At 46.3% G+C, this 17,029-nt stretch overlaps 1 protein-coding gene across 1 annotated transcript in view; it reads right to left on the bottom strand.

The window, feature by feature from the left end:
* The window catches only part of TRIP11 (thyroid hormone receptor interactor 11), an 82,947-nt gene extending 72,824 nt beyond the window's left edge, over nucleotides 1-10,123 (bottom strand). Inside the window, exons 1-2 of the mRNA XM_045288118.1 lie at nucleotides 9,596-10,123; nucleotides 4,384-4,445 (exon numbers count right to left, since the gene is read on the bottom strand). Coding sequence (XP_045144053.1) covers nucleotides 4,384-4,445; nucleotides 9,596-9,734 — 201 coding nt within the window. The 5' untranslated portion in view covers nucleotides 9,735-10,123. The remainder of the gene's footprint in view (nucleotides 1-4,383; nucleotides 4,446-9,595) is intronic.
* Nucleotides 10,124-17,029: the final 6,906 nt, after the last annotated feature.

Below are 17,029 nucleotides of genomic sequence, written 5' to 3'. Positions count from 1 at the left end.
TGCAGCTCTTTTCAAGGGCCTGTTTTTCTCCCAAGGAGCAGCTGGTGGTTTCAAACTGCTGACCTTACAGAAAGCAGCCCAATAAGTAAGCACTATACCACCAGGGCTCCATACACAATATACTGGTGAAAATCTGGTCTTATGTGGGAGCTTCAAAATGTCCTTGGGAAAAAATGGAATTAAAACATTATAGAATTTTTCCATGAACTTTCTGAAGCTTCCTTGTGTAAGTCCACTTTAGGCTTTTTCATGTAATAATACTACTACTTAGGTTATTTGTTTAACCCCTGCAATAAGCAGACCATGGAAACCTTTGGCAGAGCCCACACTTGACCAGTGTCAGCTCCCATGGCCCCTGGGTGAGTCAGGAGAGCTGAGGAAGCATCTTCAGCATGTTTTGTAGCATGTGGATGATGGGATGTGAAAGGAAAGACGACCACACAGAGAAGAACCCAGAGGAGAAGTGGGAGCGATCGATGCCCTCCAGCTCTGCTTACAAGCCCCTTCGGAGGAACCCACAAGAAACTCATGATCCCTGAAGTAACTCATTCTGCTTACCCTGGAGCATGCCCTAGTTTGTGTGCGTCTCATTTAAGCAGTTCTGCTTCTATGAACAGGTATTTGTGGATTTTATTCTCTCACAGAGGACCTCCAACAAACAAAGGGGAAAATGCATTTATTTTGATACAATAAAGTGCATTACATCTTGCAATTTACCAATAGGATGCTTTTATAAATCTAAGGATAATCATGGGCTCCTGTTGGTTTTGGGTACTGTCAAATCAATTCCAACTTCCAGAGGCCCCACGCTCCTGAGAACAACACACTCCCTGGTCCTGCACCATCCTCACAATCACTGCAGGCTTGAGCCCACTGCTGCAGTGCCTGCGTCAATTCGTCTCACTGACGGCTGGCTTCTTTCTCATGGACTCTGCACCTTACCAAGCACGGTGTCCTTCTCCAGGGACTGCTCCTGTCTGGTTACATGTTCAAAGCACGTGAGACAAAGTCTTGTCATCCTCACCTCTGAGGAGTATTCTGGTTGAATAAAATTCATTCTGTCTTGCTATGACCATGAGGGTTGATTCAACCCTTGTATAAATTCAAGAAGAAATCATGGGATCCCAGTCATCTTATTTTTTCTGTATTTTGAAACATTTTGCTACCAATCAAAAGGATGAAAGTTCAAGTGCATCTGAGGGTGCCTCGGAAGAGAGACCTGGTGATCTACTTCCAGAAACAAGCAGCCATTGAAAACCCTATGGAACCTAATGCTACACATAACACATCATTCTAAAATAACACACAAGGGATTGCCATGAATCAGAATCAATCCAATGACATCAGGGGGGTGGGGATAGGATACTAAGACAATGGAACCCTAATGGAACCAGAAGGATGACGCACTGGAGAAACCGCCTGTTTCCTTCCTGCATGGCCCAAAGTCTTCCTTTTGAACACTTTCTAAGAAGGCAAAAGCAATCTAGAGACATTTTTATACCCCCTCTTTTTTTAACTTTCCGTTAAACACAGTTGAATTCAAACTTTTCCATCTTTCAGTAAAGAGAAAAAAATGTTTACATAAGTTCGATGACTATGACGACAGAGCAGCATTCTAGCGTCGAATGACGGAGTGACAACACCTGCAGAAGAGTAACCTCCGAAGTGTCTGCATGGGGAGGACAGAGCAAACAATGAGTCTTCTCAGATCCAACAGTCAATGATTGTTTTTTCAAAGACTGAAAAGGGAGTACAGTCTTCCCCGGGACAATGGATAGGGAAGACCAGGGAAGAACTGGTGGATTGAATTATGGTTTGGAGGAAGGATAACAAACAAGCAAACCTGTCTTAGAGGAGATACAGCCAGAACGTTCCTTAGAAGCCAAGATGACGAGACGTAGTCTCCTGTACTTTGACATGTGATCAGAAGAGAACAGTCCCTGGAAAGGACATCATGGATTGACTCGTGACGTGACTACAACAATTCTGAGCATGACTGACTCAGGCCAGGGCAATGTTTCCCTCTGCTGTAGATAAGGTTCTTGTGAGTCAGAGTTGACAAAAACAACACAGTCTTCCCGTCAAGTAACGCCATTCAACAGAAAAATATTTTATCCTGGAATATTTTAAATAAGGACTGGAATCATCCTGTTTTGCTACAAGCAGATATTCTTTCATTCTATATGTTTCTGTGCACCGCTATCTGACAGGGAACATAAGTAAACAGACACTAAGGAAGTGTGCACACAAAGACAACGAACAGGAAGCAAACTGATGGTGTAGACATGAACACAAATCCAACGGACTGGTCATTCCAGGCAGTACTTACAAACCTAAGAATAAAAAGGCTATGTTTGAAATCGACGAGGAAAGGAGAGAGTCAATGTCTCTTCAACAAAACGATGAAGCCCCTAAGTTGGCGATCCCAGGTTGAAAGAAGGGCCAGGAGTAATGACAAGTTACAGCCTATCAGAAGAGTCACTGAAATCTGCCATCAGTCTCGTTAGATGAAATACGTTCAAGTTCATGCACTGCAGTTAACGAACAGTTAAGTGTATTCAAAGAACACCACCAATTTGGGGGAACTGTGTGTAGTGGTTATGCACGGGGCTGCAATTGGTAAGGTCAGTAGTTCAAAACCACCAGCTGCTCCATGGGAGAAAAACAGAGTTTTCTACCCCCATAAAGAGTTACAGTCTCGGAAATTCACAGGGGCGGTTCTGCTCAGTCCTATGGGGTTGGCACCGGACTCGACAGCAGTGAGGCTGGTTGCAGTCTGCTGCTTTCAGAGGAGCCCTGGTGGTTCCGTGGGGTACGAGGTGGGCTGCTACACTGACTGCTGTAAAGAGAAGACTCCGCGTTCTAAACAGAACATTCACACTCTAAGTTCCTGAGCGACGCTGGCCATATCTTCACCTCGCCTCTGCCCACGGGGAGTCAACAAGGGATGTGCTACAGTCACATAAGGGATCAGAGTCAGAAGGCAGCACTTGAGGCAAGAATCATGCACAGTCAGAATCTCTCAGGAAAGAAGCCCTTGGGAAGTCCACCTGGCTGCTTCCCTCTAGTACCTGAATAGGTCACGGTACACTAAGGACCAAGTGAAAACACCTGCGTGCGTGCGTTCAGGGATACGTTGTACAAGTATTTCTGGTCACGAGAACCATCTTGCCATCGCCCCGTGACAACACTATGAGAGACCTTCGAAGCCCTGAGATCAAAGAGGATGGAAGAACTCTATCTGCCTGTCCAAGCTCCACACCAAGCAGACATTCGGTGCAAATGTTTGGGGGTGGGGTGGGGCTGTTCTATTGCGTGCTTGTTCAGCTACAGGCACTATCTCTGCCTGACGGTCCTGTTGCTAGAGCACCCACCTCTGTACTAAGTAATTAGGGCTCAGTGCTGCCACACGGTCATCTTCTACTGGGACAGAATCCTCCTGGTGCTCCTCTGGCAAGGGCCTGCTCTTTCAAACTCCATGAGCTCACCTGGGCAATCTAGACCAGGCTTCAAGGATGTCCCTGCTCGTTAAGTCTCTGATGTGTCGATTCCCTCTTCCCTCGTCAGGCTGAGCGGAGAAGAAACGCTGCTGGTCCTTGTCCTCTGAGAACGTGTGTGGCAAAGGCACCATTCTGACGTGTCTTTCCCCGCTCCTCCCGTCAGGCGCGAAGGCTGAGCGTCTTCAGTCCTTCCCAATCAACCCCACTTCGAAATCTTAACCTTTCCTCGGGGGCTTTCCTCTGGGCCCTTCCCAAGCCGTCCTCACTACGAGGCACAGCCAGGCACTGGCTAAGGGGGATCAGAGGCGAGAATGGTTCTTCCTGTGTGCTTAATGTCTACCATACAAATGCCACTTGGTAAAAAAATAATGTCCGAGGGCTAGGAAGCTCTAGATTAAACAGAAGGACATGCCTCACATCTACACTTCAGCAAACGCACTACTGCAATTTAACACAATGTGAACATAAGTGAGTCACTGGTAAGGACAAATGGTTCCCACTATGATTTCTACGATTGGCACTTGTCCTACAGCCAGCGTAGCAAAACAGAGATGGGCGCATTAGGACTAACCAACCGTAGTGTTATAAAAAATACAGGGGTTCAGAAAGCTTGTGGAAACATGGAATTTAAAACGCAATAGAATTTCCCACAAATGTTTAAAAGCCCTCGATGTACTCTTCACCTGCGGTGAGTGCACAAAGAAAGAAAGCCACACATCAGTGAGCAGCAATTACCTGGACGACATGCTATGAAAGGCCAGAGATAGAAAGTGCTAAGCAGTACACCTTAAAAAGAGAGGCCTAACATCAAGTCTGAATAATCTGTCATAAATTCAAAACAGAAAAAACTCTCAAGTCTGAGAGCACTCTTTCATGTCCTTACCTCTGATCGTAAGATTGCGTGAATGGCTTCGATGTCCTCTCTCCTAACGTGAGGGACCGCGGCTATGAAAGAAACAGCACAGACTGAACATGTGATCGACACAGGTGAGGTCATCAATCAACAGGCATTTGAAGAACACTGAGCTCACGGGCACGCTGAGCAGAGGGCAAATTCAGAAAGGAGAGAGCCCTGGCTCGCAGCACGATTTCCGGTTGCCATTCCTGCTCTGCACCACTGTGCCGGCTTGCTTTTTGCTGAGTGCCTAGACCTCGGGCTTCTGTTGTCAGTTACCCCTTGGGCGTGATCTACAAATAGTTTTAGGAGGTGTGTTCATCAAAAAGGTATTAAGGCAGAGGTTCTCAACCTGTGGGTCGAGACCCCTTTGAGGGTCGAATGACCCTTTCACAGGGGTTGTCCGATTCATAACAGTAGCAAAATGACAGTGATGAAGTAGCAATGGAAATAATTTTAATGGTTGGGGGGGTCACCACAACATGAGGAACTGTATTAAAGGGTCGCAGCATTAGGAAGGTTGAGAACCACGGTCTTAAGGCCTTATTTCTACCTTCTGTCCCCACAACTGTCAATTAATAACCACGAAGACTGAAAATGTACTACAAAACATTCATAGCTCAGATAACATTTACTCAAAATGGCCATGAGCTCAGTGCCAAAATGGTACTCAAATGGGCCTGGTCCACGTGGTTAGGCCACGGAGCAAGGGTTCCACCTGGTACGTAAACTGCGCTCACTGTACTATTACGAAAAACAAGTCCTCTGCACAGTCATTTCAAGCGAAAGAAAATCCGAGTGGCAACCACTCAGAACAGGGACAAACCTGACCTTTGGTTTGAAAACCATCAGGTGAAATTACTACTTCTAGGGTTGTTTAGTGGGTAAAGCCGGGAAATGGTCTGATTGGTACGCTAATGGGGACAAAGTAAAATGGAATTTACTTAGGAAGGTACTTGTTAAGAAGCTGCAGTTGTCTTAAAGATAGATAAAAGAAAGAAGTGAATGCAGATCCTCCCCTACCCCACCCCCCAGAAGCCTGGCCTTTTTAATAAAGGGGAGCTGATGAGCTGACCCACTGCCATTGAGTCAACTGACTCATGGTGGTTACATATTGGGATGTCAACCATGAGGTTAGCAGTTCGAAACCACCAGCCACTCTATGGGAGACAAAGCGCTTTCTAGTCCTGCGGAGAGTTACCTCTCAGAAACCCACAAGGGCAGTTCTACCCTGTCCTATACGGTCACTATGAGTTGCCAGGGGAAGCCAGCCCCTAGCACATCATCACGGGTCCAGTAGGCGCAATTGTACAGCGGTAATAAGTAAAGATTATAGTAAAGTCACAGAGAGCATGAGAGAAGAGAAATTGGAATAATGGAGTCAGACACATTTTATTGTAGCATGCTCACCTCAGGCCAAGGAGGGCAAAGGGAAAGGGAACAGGGGACGGGAGAGGAGAGAGGGAGCCAGGAGAGGTCAAGGGAGAAGCCCAGAGAGCCTATTGCTAACCCAGGCCTATATACCTTTTGGGGGCATGCAAGCCCACTAATTACAGGATAAGATGGGCAGATCCTAGATTTAGGATGGCAGCTTAACTCTGACCTGTTCTCTGGATCTCCGTAGGAACCATTATCAGTAGGGTGTAAACCCCACCTACAGGAACCAAATGGATGACTGCAGTCCTGTCCATTGTCCTTAATAGCAAGGAGGGGGGCTCACTGCAGTCTGGCAACTGATGGCCCTCAGGGAGGATGGCTGCAAGCATCTGACCTCCCCCCACAACAAGTCAGCATGGACTTGATGGCAGGGAGTTTAGAGTTTTTAGTTAAAACACACACATGAATTCCATAATGAAAAAAATTACAACTACTGTTTATTAGTGCCTTCTCATTGCTAGGCAAAATTCTAGTCACTTTACACTCATAATTTTCATTTAGCCCCCACACTGGCAACAGATCAAGACGATCCCCAGTTCACAGATGAGAAAACTGTGCTTTTAGAAGTATTTAATAATTTGCCAATTGTCCCTCAATGTGTGATGCCCAGAAGTAGGATTTCAATCCATGTCTTCCTGTTCTAAAAGCCCAATCTAACCTTGTAAGAGGAGCCCTGGTGGCACAGTGGTTAAAGTGCTCAGCTACTATCCAAACGTTGGCAGTTCGAACCCACCAGCCCATTCCTCAGGAAAAAGTGGCAGCGCTTCTCTAAAGATTACATTCTTGGAACTCTGCTGGGAGTCAGAATTGACTTGACGGCAAGCCCAGGTCATTTGTAAGGTGCACCAACAGTGCTATTTGGGGACTGTTTTCCTGCTTGCAGCTAGCTCAGGGATGACAATAAACACGTGTTGAATAAGTGAACTCTATGCTGACCCTACTTTTAAGTATTTTATAAAATGTAACATATTAAATATTAAGTTGTTTTAATTTTTTCTAAAGTATTAAGTTACCTTACCAAGTTTTAATCACTCAGTAAAATTTTTATTGAGCATCTACTATATACCAAAGTGGAACATATTAGAAATTTACAGGTAATACCTAACAATGACAATATAAAACAAAGTGCCCTCCTTAGGTAGAGAAAAATCCCAACTCCAGAGGGTTAAGTGCTGTCAAGGAGAGAGATACAAAACCTACTGGAACTCAGACCAGCTGCAATCAGCTCAGCCGCCTGGGCCTGAGAACGGTCTCCCCAACTATCTGACATGCCAGCAGGGATGGAAAAACACTGCCCAGCAAAAGAGGTGGACCAAGAAGAGGAGGAGGTTGTGAAGGGTGGGCTTCCCAGGCAGAAGCTTGAAGCTCTGGGAGCAAGTAGGCAGGGGCCTGCGGACGAGCTAGGGGCAAAGGAGAGAAGAGGGAGCAAGAGTTAAAGCCGGGAAGGTAGGCTGCCACCAGATCCTGAGCTCCCAGATGGAGAAGTCGGGTCTCGTCCTGTTATTTATTAACAGTCAAAGGTTTTTTTTTAAGCAAATTTGTTTCTAGCAAAGTAACTACGGCAACACCAGAAAATCGACAGGAGTCAGAGCAGCAAAGAAAGGAAACGTTGACAGTTCATGGGAGACAGGGGTCTAAACCAACGACGCAGAAGAAAGGACTTGGTGACTGATTGGAAGCAGGAGAAGAAAAGGGCAGAAGATAGCAAGGATTTCTAATTTCAGAGTTTGAGTAGATGATAAAACCACTCACTAAGAAAGACTATGAATATAAGAGCACATTTGGTGGGAAGAAAAAATGAAATCTCTCTAGCCTGCAGGACATCCAGGTTGGGGGCGGGGTAGGGGCAGAGTGGGGTACTTACACTTTGTCTTCGGGTCAAAGGAACAGCCAATCTTTCACTTCACAGTTAGTCTGGGAAGCCCACAGGGGCTGTTCTGCCCTGCCCTGCCCTGTAGGGTTGCTGTGAGTTGGAATCCACTCAAGCAATGGCAGTGAGTTTGGGGATGTTTGTTGTTGATTTGTTGGCGGTTACAGGGAGAAACTGGCCCTGACCCATTCACCCATCACCCCAGCTCTTCTTGGCTTCTGGCTAGCTTCAAGGTTACTGGACCTTTTTCGGACCTACACGAAGAAGCCTGTTAGTCCCATCCCTGCCTATCCCTCACCCTGCACTCCCACCCAACAGGAAGCCCATCAGTCAAATGTATTTCAGTAGCACCTTACGTCTCCTTTTCTTCTAGTGTCTAGAGCAGTGGGGGCGGGGTGGGGGGGTGGGGGAGAAACGACCCTTTTTACAGGGGTTGCCCGATTCATAACAGTAGCAAAATTACAGTTATGAAGTAGCAACAAAAATAATTTCACGGTTGGAGGGGGTCACCACATGAGGAACTGTACTAAAGGCTCGAGGCAAGAGGAAGGTTGAGAACCACTGGTCTAGAGTAATAGTGAGGAGCCATGGCAGTGTAGGTCAGCAGTTCGAAACCACGGGGCTCTCAGTAGGAGAAAGACAGGCTTTCTACTCCTGTCAAGAGTTATAGTCTGGTATTTTGTCATATCTTGCCCTGTCCGACGTCTCCCTTCACCCACTTTATAAACTATCAAGGGCTCATGAGGGAGGGGGGAGCGGGGAGGGAGGGGAAAAATGAGGACCTAATGTCGGGGGTTTAAGTGGAGAGAACATGTTTTGAGAATGATGTACAAATGCGCTTTACACAATTGATGTGTGTATGGATTGCGATAACAGTTGTATGAGCCCCTAATAAAATGTTAAAAAAAAAAAAAGTTATAGTCTGAGAAATCCATAGGGACTGTTCTACCCTGCCCTATAGGGTCGCTATCAGTCGGCATCAACTCGATGGCAGTGAGAGCAATACTGAAGCTAATGTAAATGCCGCCACCTCTATTTCAATCAAATAAACACCAAACACCGTGGCGTAATTAAACCAGGACAAACAAACTAAACCAGGCGGTCAATTTATTAACTGATAGGGAAGCAAAGCTAGATCAAAATTACAGAACTCCTTGGATTCAAACAGCCTTGGTTGTCAAAATAGTAATTAACTTAACCACTGATGGCTGTGTCACTTGGCACTGTTCCTTCGCTAAGCAGGACGAGGGCTTCACACGATTAAAGGGTTAAGAAACCCAGAAGATGGGGTGCCTTCCATTTTCTACTTTTTCTGCTGTCAAAATACAGGGAGGAAATGGCATTTGCAGCAGAAGCACTGCCACGTATCAACAGAATATGCAAAAAAAAAATATATATATATATATATATATATATATAAATATATAAAGTCGTTGACTAGGGAAAAAGTGTTTCACGATCAAATAATGTACTTCACTCAGCGTGGGTACAAGCCACTACATGTTTGCATTATGACTTACTGCAACCCGTGAAAAAAAATAGGAAACAAAAATAGATGGCATCTGTGGGCGACCTCTTTCTTTTCAAAGTGTCCGGATAAACGATAACCCCCATCAGATCCGCCCCCAAGGCGAAAGCGAGCGGTGGGCGTGGAGGAAAGGTACAGATACATGAACGACTCCGCGTCGGCGCGGTGCCACTCTTCGGAGACCCCTGCAGGGGCGCAAAGCAGGGGGGTGGTCTCGGAAGCGCCCTACTTGCCGGAAATCCGACGGAGGGGCAGGAGGGGCTCCGGGCTGAAGGGCGGATTGGCGAACAGATGGAAGGAGAGAGGCCAAAGGGGCGCTCGCTCGGTGCCCCACGCGCCCCTCCTCCCAGCGCCCCAGCTGTTACCTTGCGCTTCCTCCGTGCCCTCTAGCAGCATATCCTTGGTGAAGTTTGAGATCTGGCCAGTGAGGGAAGCCAGGCTGCCCCCCACTTGACCCAGGGACTGGCCCAAGCCGGAGCCGAGGCCGCCCAGCCAGGACGACATCGCGGCGGCTCCGAGCAGCACCCAGTCCACTCCCACGACAGCGTCCGGCCTGCTCCGACGACCCCCGCCGAGTGTCCTCGCGCCGGTGTCTTCCCGAGTTCCGTCCGAATCAGAACCCTCGAGATTCGATCACCTAGCGACGGGTCCTGAGCCACGCCGGCTGTGAGGGGTCGCCCACCAACGGCACCCACAGCTGGAAATGCAGAGGCCTGGCCCGGACTTCACCAAGGGGCCGCCTCCAGTGACACTGCCGCGCCCGCGGAGCCTCTGCTCATCCTCACAACTCCTTGGCATCCGGCGAGGGCCCCCGGCTTCTGCTTTAGTGACTTCCCCCAGTTCCGTGGGCAACTCCTGCCAACTCGACGCCGGCCGCCATGACACCAGCTCTGAGAGCGGCCCCAGACCATAGAGAGGCCTCGCGGCGGCCTAGAAGGGCTCTGCGAAGCCGGCCGGACGCGGCCTGGGCGCAAGGGACGATGGGATCGTGGAGGACCTCCCGCGCGGGGCTGGGCCGGCCGTCTCCGAGCCCGGCCAGGTCCATCTCCACGTCGCCCGCCAGCAGGTGCTGCGGAGGGGAGACGGGCTGACCGGTGGTCTCGCGGCGCTGCCCACCAATTCCAGCCGGGATTCCCTGAGGCCGGCGTGGCCAGGGAGTTCCCGGTTCGTAGGAAGCCCTTGAACTTGGTAATGGGGTTGGAACCTGTCATTTCCATGGGGCTAGACCGCTCAGGCGGAGACCGGCGGCATCGTCCCAGCGCTTACGAAGTGGCTTCCAGGGATTGATCATTCGTTACTGGGGCGGACATTTGCAGACCTGCTCGTTGCCAGGCGCCATGGTAGAAACGGAGGATTCGGGTAAAGAAGGACGGTTTGCATTGGCAAGTGTGCAGGCAGCATCTGACGTCGCTCACATGCCTTGGGCGCCTGCAAAGACGCCCGTGGGTGACTGTCGTTGAAGAAAGGTGGGCCGAGAGGGAATAGAACTTCGGTTTTTAACTGTTGGCACCTCTTTTTATTTTTAAACAACTTGGTTATTAGCTTTGGGCCGCTAACGTCAAGGACGACAGTTGTAAAGATTGGGCTTCCTAACTCCGAGATGTACAGACTCGGAGACTCACAGGGACAGTTCTACCCTGTCCTACAGGGTAGCTGTGAGCAGGCATCACTCGAGGCCAGTGAGATCGGTTTTGGAATTTTTTTTCTGGAACAAAGAAAACTCATCTTAGGCCACCGTGGGCCACCACTGTGACCTCTGGGTCATAAGTCCGTTCTGGGGAATTCCTGCCCTCCCCCACTCCTCCCCACCCCCAACGGTGAACATCCGACTTCAAGTATGTGTTTGAGAAATAACGTACTAAGATGCCTGGGAGGTGCTTCAAAATAATGAGGTAGGGGAGAGGGGTGAAGTCCTTGAAGCTAGGTGAGGAACATCAGGTTCGAAGAAACAAACTCGCTGTCAAGTCCTTTCTGACTCAGTGACCCTGCAAGGGCAGAGAAGAACTGACCCTTTGGGTTTCTAATGCTCTGACGGAGCAGAAAACCTCCCCTTTGTCTTGGAAGCTGGGGGCTTCTAACTGCAGACCTTGGAATTAGCAGCCCAGCACACAAACTCACTAGTCACCAGGGTTCCTTGATCGGTACATCGGGCTTCATTATAATAGGCTTTAGTTTTGCCTATATCTGAAGTTTTTTATAATAATAGTCTCAAAGTTTTGGTTGAAAACGCCCTTTCCTGCCAAATAACCGTGTGAGTGCTTACTTGGTAGCAAAAAACCCCACCGCACTCAAAACATATCCCATTCGGACAGAGCTCCAGGCCTGAGTGACTCCAGCTGGCGGGGTCAAGCCTGCCCAGTGGAGATTCGGAACTAAAGGGCAACCATCACTTAAAAGCGGCAAGCTAGTTTCTGACGCTCAACAGGGGGGAATCATCATGACTGAGCAAGGCAGTCCCTTTGTTCTGAAAACCAAATGTTACTGATGCAAGGAGGAAAATCCACTTTTAATGGAGATGGGCTTAAAAATAATAGTCTAGTCCTACTGAATTTCTAAATAATATTCTAGACCTTAGCTACATTCTATTATGAAAAATAAAGGAATTAATATTCTTATGTCTGGCTTCCTCCCCATTCCCTACATCCCTTCCAGGTGACCCTAAGGACACTCCTGGAAATACCATCTTGCATGAACCTTCCTCTCAGGATCAGCTTCTGGGGGGCCCACGCGAAAGCACATATTGTTAGGTGTTTTGGATTTTTCACTTAAGACTCTTTAATGACCTCACTTGACAGACCAGAGCTGCCACCTCAGGTTTCCAGGCTAATTGCTTTGGTTGACTGCACTGAGACTGGGCGCAGGAAAGATTTACATCTGTTCTTGCAAGGATCAGAGAAGGATGGAGGCAACAGAGTAGGGAAGAACAGATGAAATTGAGATGTGAGTACAATCTTGTGTAAAGGTTTCTAAATAAAATGGTTTGGAATGTATATTTTACTAAACTGAGTCAGCTCCAACCCTAGTGATCCTGTCCAACCTTACAAAACCCTGCCTGTGCCATCCTCACAACTTATGTGGGAGCCCACTGGGTTGCCTTGATGTCAATTAATTGTATTACGAGGCCCCTCTTTGCTGCCCATCCACTTTACCAAGTATGATGTATTTACAGGACCCACTGAAACCCAGCCCAACCTACCGCCACCAAGTCAATTCCAACTCGTGACGACTCTGCATAGGGTTTCTGACCCTGGAAATCCTGAAGGGCGCAGTCAGTCACATCTTTCTTCCACAAATAGCCCACGGGCAAGTGCTAATAACTGAAGCCATTTCGTGGCATCCAAATCCAGTATGCTGGTCCTCTTGCTCAGTACTCTAAAGATGCGCGCAAGGAAGAGGTATGCAATAAACTTTTAAAATGTTCTCATTCAAAATTTCAGCCTGACCCTAACTAATTAAGGCTAAAATGGATAGACAACCTTCCTTCGCAAATTTAAATTCTATATTCTTTAGTCAGTTGGTTCCCAATCTAGTGCCCTGTTGGATCAGATGAGGGTACGCAGTGCTTCTAAATGAAGAGTCGGATTTCAAAGAAAAATTTGGAATTCCAAGTTTCTCTTGGAGATGGTCAGAAGCTCTGGTAATAAAGGTCCCTTTGGGGGCAGCAGTCAGTTGGAACTGAAGACCAATGCCTCCCTCCTCACAGTGGGTCCCCCTTCTCCCATGCTGATTTGTTGTTACTGAAACTGGTTAACAAAGTCCCACCAAGAGATGCTGCTCAAAAGTCCATCGGTGTGGGCGAGAACCCTCTGGGGAACTGGTGAAAAATGCAGGTTGGGAATCAGCAGGCACAGCAGTGCCAGGCAGAGACGGCACCTACTTACAAAATAAACACACACAGAAAAGGAAACTAAAAAAGCAAACATCCTCTTTAATAATCTTTTGATATCTAAAATACAGCTCATTGAACAACCCACATCAACAGTAGACTCCTCAGTGGTAACAGTGCATTGGAAGCCCGGCTTTCCCAGGGACCAGGCAGGGAGGCCTGTGTGTGTGTGCGCGCGTGCATGGTGAGGGCAAGGAAACACGCAGAAGGGCTGATGGGGTGGGGGTGGGGGGGGTGCTGAGCATGTGGCCCGGCTAAGCACAGCTCATCATTTCCCATCTTTTTGACTACTTGAATTCCAAAGTTTATTTTTTTCCCAAAGTTTATTTTTTATAGAACAGTCATTATTCAGAACGTTATTCCTAATAGTCCAGTGTTGCAGAAATTAGATAATCACATTTCAAACATACACTTTTCCCTTTCCAACAAAAGGAAAACAGCCTAAAGAGTTCCAGGAAACCTTCACCTCTGCAAGAGACAGCGGAAGTGCTTCCAAGCAGATGGGAACTTCTCACGAGTATGTCACAGATGCTTCCTACTTTTGTGTCTTAAAAGGTTTATTGAGATACTGTCATTAAGTAAACATGCCACTTGGTGTTAAGGTTAGAAGTGAGGCTACTAACATGACTTCTTAAAATGACAGACTATTTTGGAAAAAATAAAACTAGCAAAGGTTTTCTTAAAAGAAACTTACACCCCCAAATAACCAACCATATCACTAATCTTTGTCGCTCATGAAAGCAAAATGGAACAAGAAATATTGTCACATACGAGACATTTAAAGGCAATAAAAAGCCAGTTCTTTTCTTTAGCAAAAAGATGCTAGTTAGAAAGCGACAAGGAATGAAGTAAAGTTTTGATTTTGGAGAGATGGAAATGATTATTTACACTGTTGAATGAATAGTTGGTCCAATCTGGTTTTTCTTAATTAAGGTTACATTATCACACATCATAGCCACACTTGTTAGGACCCAGATTAAAAAGCCATTTCACTCTGTAAACAGTGGGCTACGGCCTCTGCAAATGCAGGTGGAAATTTTAATAGCCGTCAATATTAATCATTGCATTTTCCTAAGAGTTTAAAATATCAAGATTTGTTGTCTTCTATAGCTCCCCTACCCCAGCTCCTGGTTATCATATTTTATTTATGCAATCAATCTTTTCTTGGACTCATACAGGTCCAGCTGGCCAATTTTAAGGCATTTAGTAAACCTTGGTGTTACCAAGATTTAAAAAATAGTATCAAACATACAGACATGAGAAATGTGATTTCAGCTAGGACCAGAATAAAATTTAGTCAGCTTAATAGTAACGGAAACAAGACAGACTACTAGCTCTGGTTACAATGATACCCAACTACTTCTGAACTGTTTTGCTCTTTAAATTGACCATATATTTGGCATCGTGAAGAAAGCCTTAATTAAGAAAACTTGAATTGTAAAAAAAGTAAAGCACCTTAAATAAAATATTGTGAACTGCCTATCATTTGGCCAAGATCATGGAATTGAAACAGTTTACCTGCAGCAACTTTTAAAAAATAATTTGCACTACTGAAAGTCACATTAATCACCATTCAAAAGGAGGGGGAAAGGTATATTGATAGTTGTGGATCAGAGATTCACTACTCTGAAATTTTAAAACATAAATAACTACTTATTAAATCTCTAACATCTGAAAATATAAAAGTGGTATTTTCAGAGCTTGTTTAAACTTTACTTAGAATACTAGTCTCACCACTGTACATATTTTTATCCTGTTCGTACAAATTATACATTAGAAAAATGATACCAATAGTTTAAATATTAAACATTTATGTTTTCCCAATTGGTAAAACAAGTTGCAACTCCTTAGAAAGTTCTGAGCAGGCCAGTGATTGTAAAGTTGGTTGTTTGATACTTCTTGCAGGTGGTGTCCCATAAAAGGGGTGCCCCCCCACCCTCCGACATGCTATATCATAGCCTTGTACAACTCTGCAAGTGTCTGAGGCTGAGGCTCTGGGCACCATTTCACATGACACAATCAATTACTCAATGCGATCTATGTGTGAAATGAACATTCAGCCATTCCAAAGCGGATGGCAGGGCACTCGTGATTCTAGATCTGCACCCATGTGTAACCATCTCAGAACACACACATTCAACGGTGCAGCTTCTGTGCCCAACTGTTTTTAAAATCTCTAACAAGTGAAGGTCAAACTGTCCTGTTTCTTTTAAGTGTTTTACCCAGGGTGTGTAAAGTTGCTGGGTGATCTATGAGCTTTAGAAAGCCTTGTTAATGTTAAAATGTAACTATTAGCTTGTGCATTATTGTATCAAGTGTTCCGAAAGCTTACTGTTAATTTTCCAAAGGGAAAAGCCAAACAGCCATGGGAAACATGCTGAGCATCGTGTGGTTAGATTAAGCATACCAGGGTCCTAGAATATTCTGGCGTGTAAAACTTGAGGGAATAGTATCAACCTTTAACATCCCTCACAGCTCTAACATTTTATATTTCCTCTGAATTGTTTTTCAATTGTTAACACTCTAGATTTTAAAATGAGACTATTTTTGTTTTAGGGGAAACTTAAGAAAACTTCATTTGGCACAAAGTAATGGCTAACCCTACCCCCAAATACAAAAAAACACCTGTCTCTCAAAAATAAAAAGTTGTGGGTGGGGGAGCTGTTCTTGTTAGTTAGCAGGCACTCCCATGGTAAGAACCTTCCTGGAGAAAATGAGTGCAGCCATCAACCAGTGCCCAGCAACACACTCAGCTGTTTCTCTTGCTCACATGACGTTCCTTCTCTGTAAGGCTTGGGACCCAAGCGATGTTCTACAACACTGCAAAAGGGTAGGTTAGGGCAGATGACAGAATCTCAATGCCCATTTCAGAGCCACTGTCAATTTCTACCCAAATCCTACCATTCTATTCAGAAACTGCCCACCCTATTAAAGACTGCCTATCCAAATGGAAGTTTTCTTACTGATGGGGTCATTCAGTTCGGCATATTGTCTGAAATTCTTAACCTACTGAAACATGGCAGCAGGGCCAAATCCCAGACTAACCCTAAGGTCTACGAGCAATGACCTTCCTGGCCCAGATCGCCTCTGGCAAGTTCTTCCTATGAAAGGATTTGTGGCCGGGAAGACATGCACGCTCTACTTGACTTTCTAACTGGAAACAGAACAGAAAGCTCCAGAGAAGTTGCTGGAGAGAAACAAGACAAGGAAAACAGTGACTAGAAGTGAAGGCCAAATCTATTCTGTCATACATTCACGGCGGGCGTCACAGGTTGTCCCACAGCCAAAGGAAACTGGCTTGCATACTGTGCGTCCCCTACTTCTCTCCCTTGGAGAAGCAGGGGAGTAAGGTGCAGGAGAGAGGGGTTACAAAGACGCTCTGTAGGTGCTGACAAAGCAGAGAAGACATTCAGTTCGGACAACATCCGGGGCAAGCACGTGTTCACACGTGGTCGGGGGGATTTGTGCAGGGTTGACTGTCGAGTCTGAAATGCACCGAGACGTGGAATAAAGATCCCATCCTTGAAGACTCCAAACGCTGAACTTCAGCATAGCTAGGTGGTCATCTTTTGGAAGAGTTGTATAAAATGATGTAAACAAACCAGAGAAGAGAAATTGTGATCGGAGGTGACAAAAGGCAAGAGCAGCAAAGCGTTCAACAGTGGGAAGGAGAGCGGTTTGTGCCCCCCACCTCCCCCACCCCAGAGCCCTGGCTGTCATCCACACAGACAAAAGATTTAAAAAGTCAGGGTGGTTAATGAGAAATCACAGCAACCACTAGATCAGCAGTTCTCCACCTCTGGGTCGTGACCCCTTTGAAGGTTGAACGACCCTATCACAGGGGTCGCCCAATTCATAACAGTAGCAAAATTAGTTATGAAGTAGCAATGAACATAATTTTATGGTTGGGGGT

Source organism: Echinops telfairi, unplaced genomic scaffold (genome assembly GCF_000313985.2).
Source record: "Echinops telfairi isolate 266 unplaced genomic scaffold, ASM31398v2 ScPeMD7_18;HRSCAF=68, whole genome shotgun sequence".
Classification (NCBI taxonomy): domain Eukaryota; kingdom Metazoa; phylum Chordata; class Mammalia; order Afrosoricida; family Tenrecidae; genus Echinops; species Echinops telfairi.
Note: the sequence above shows the minus strand (reverse complement) of the source record. Positions and strands in the feature narration are given on the sequence as shown.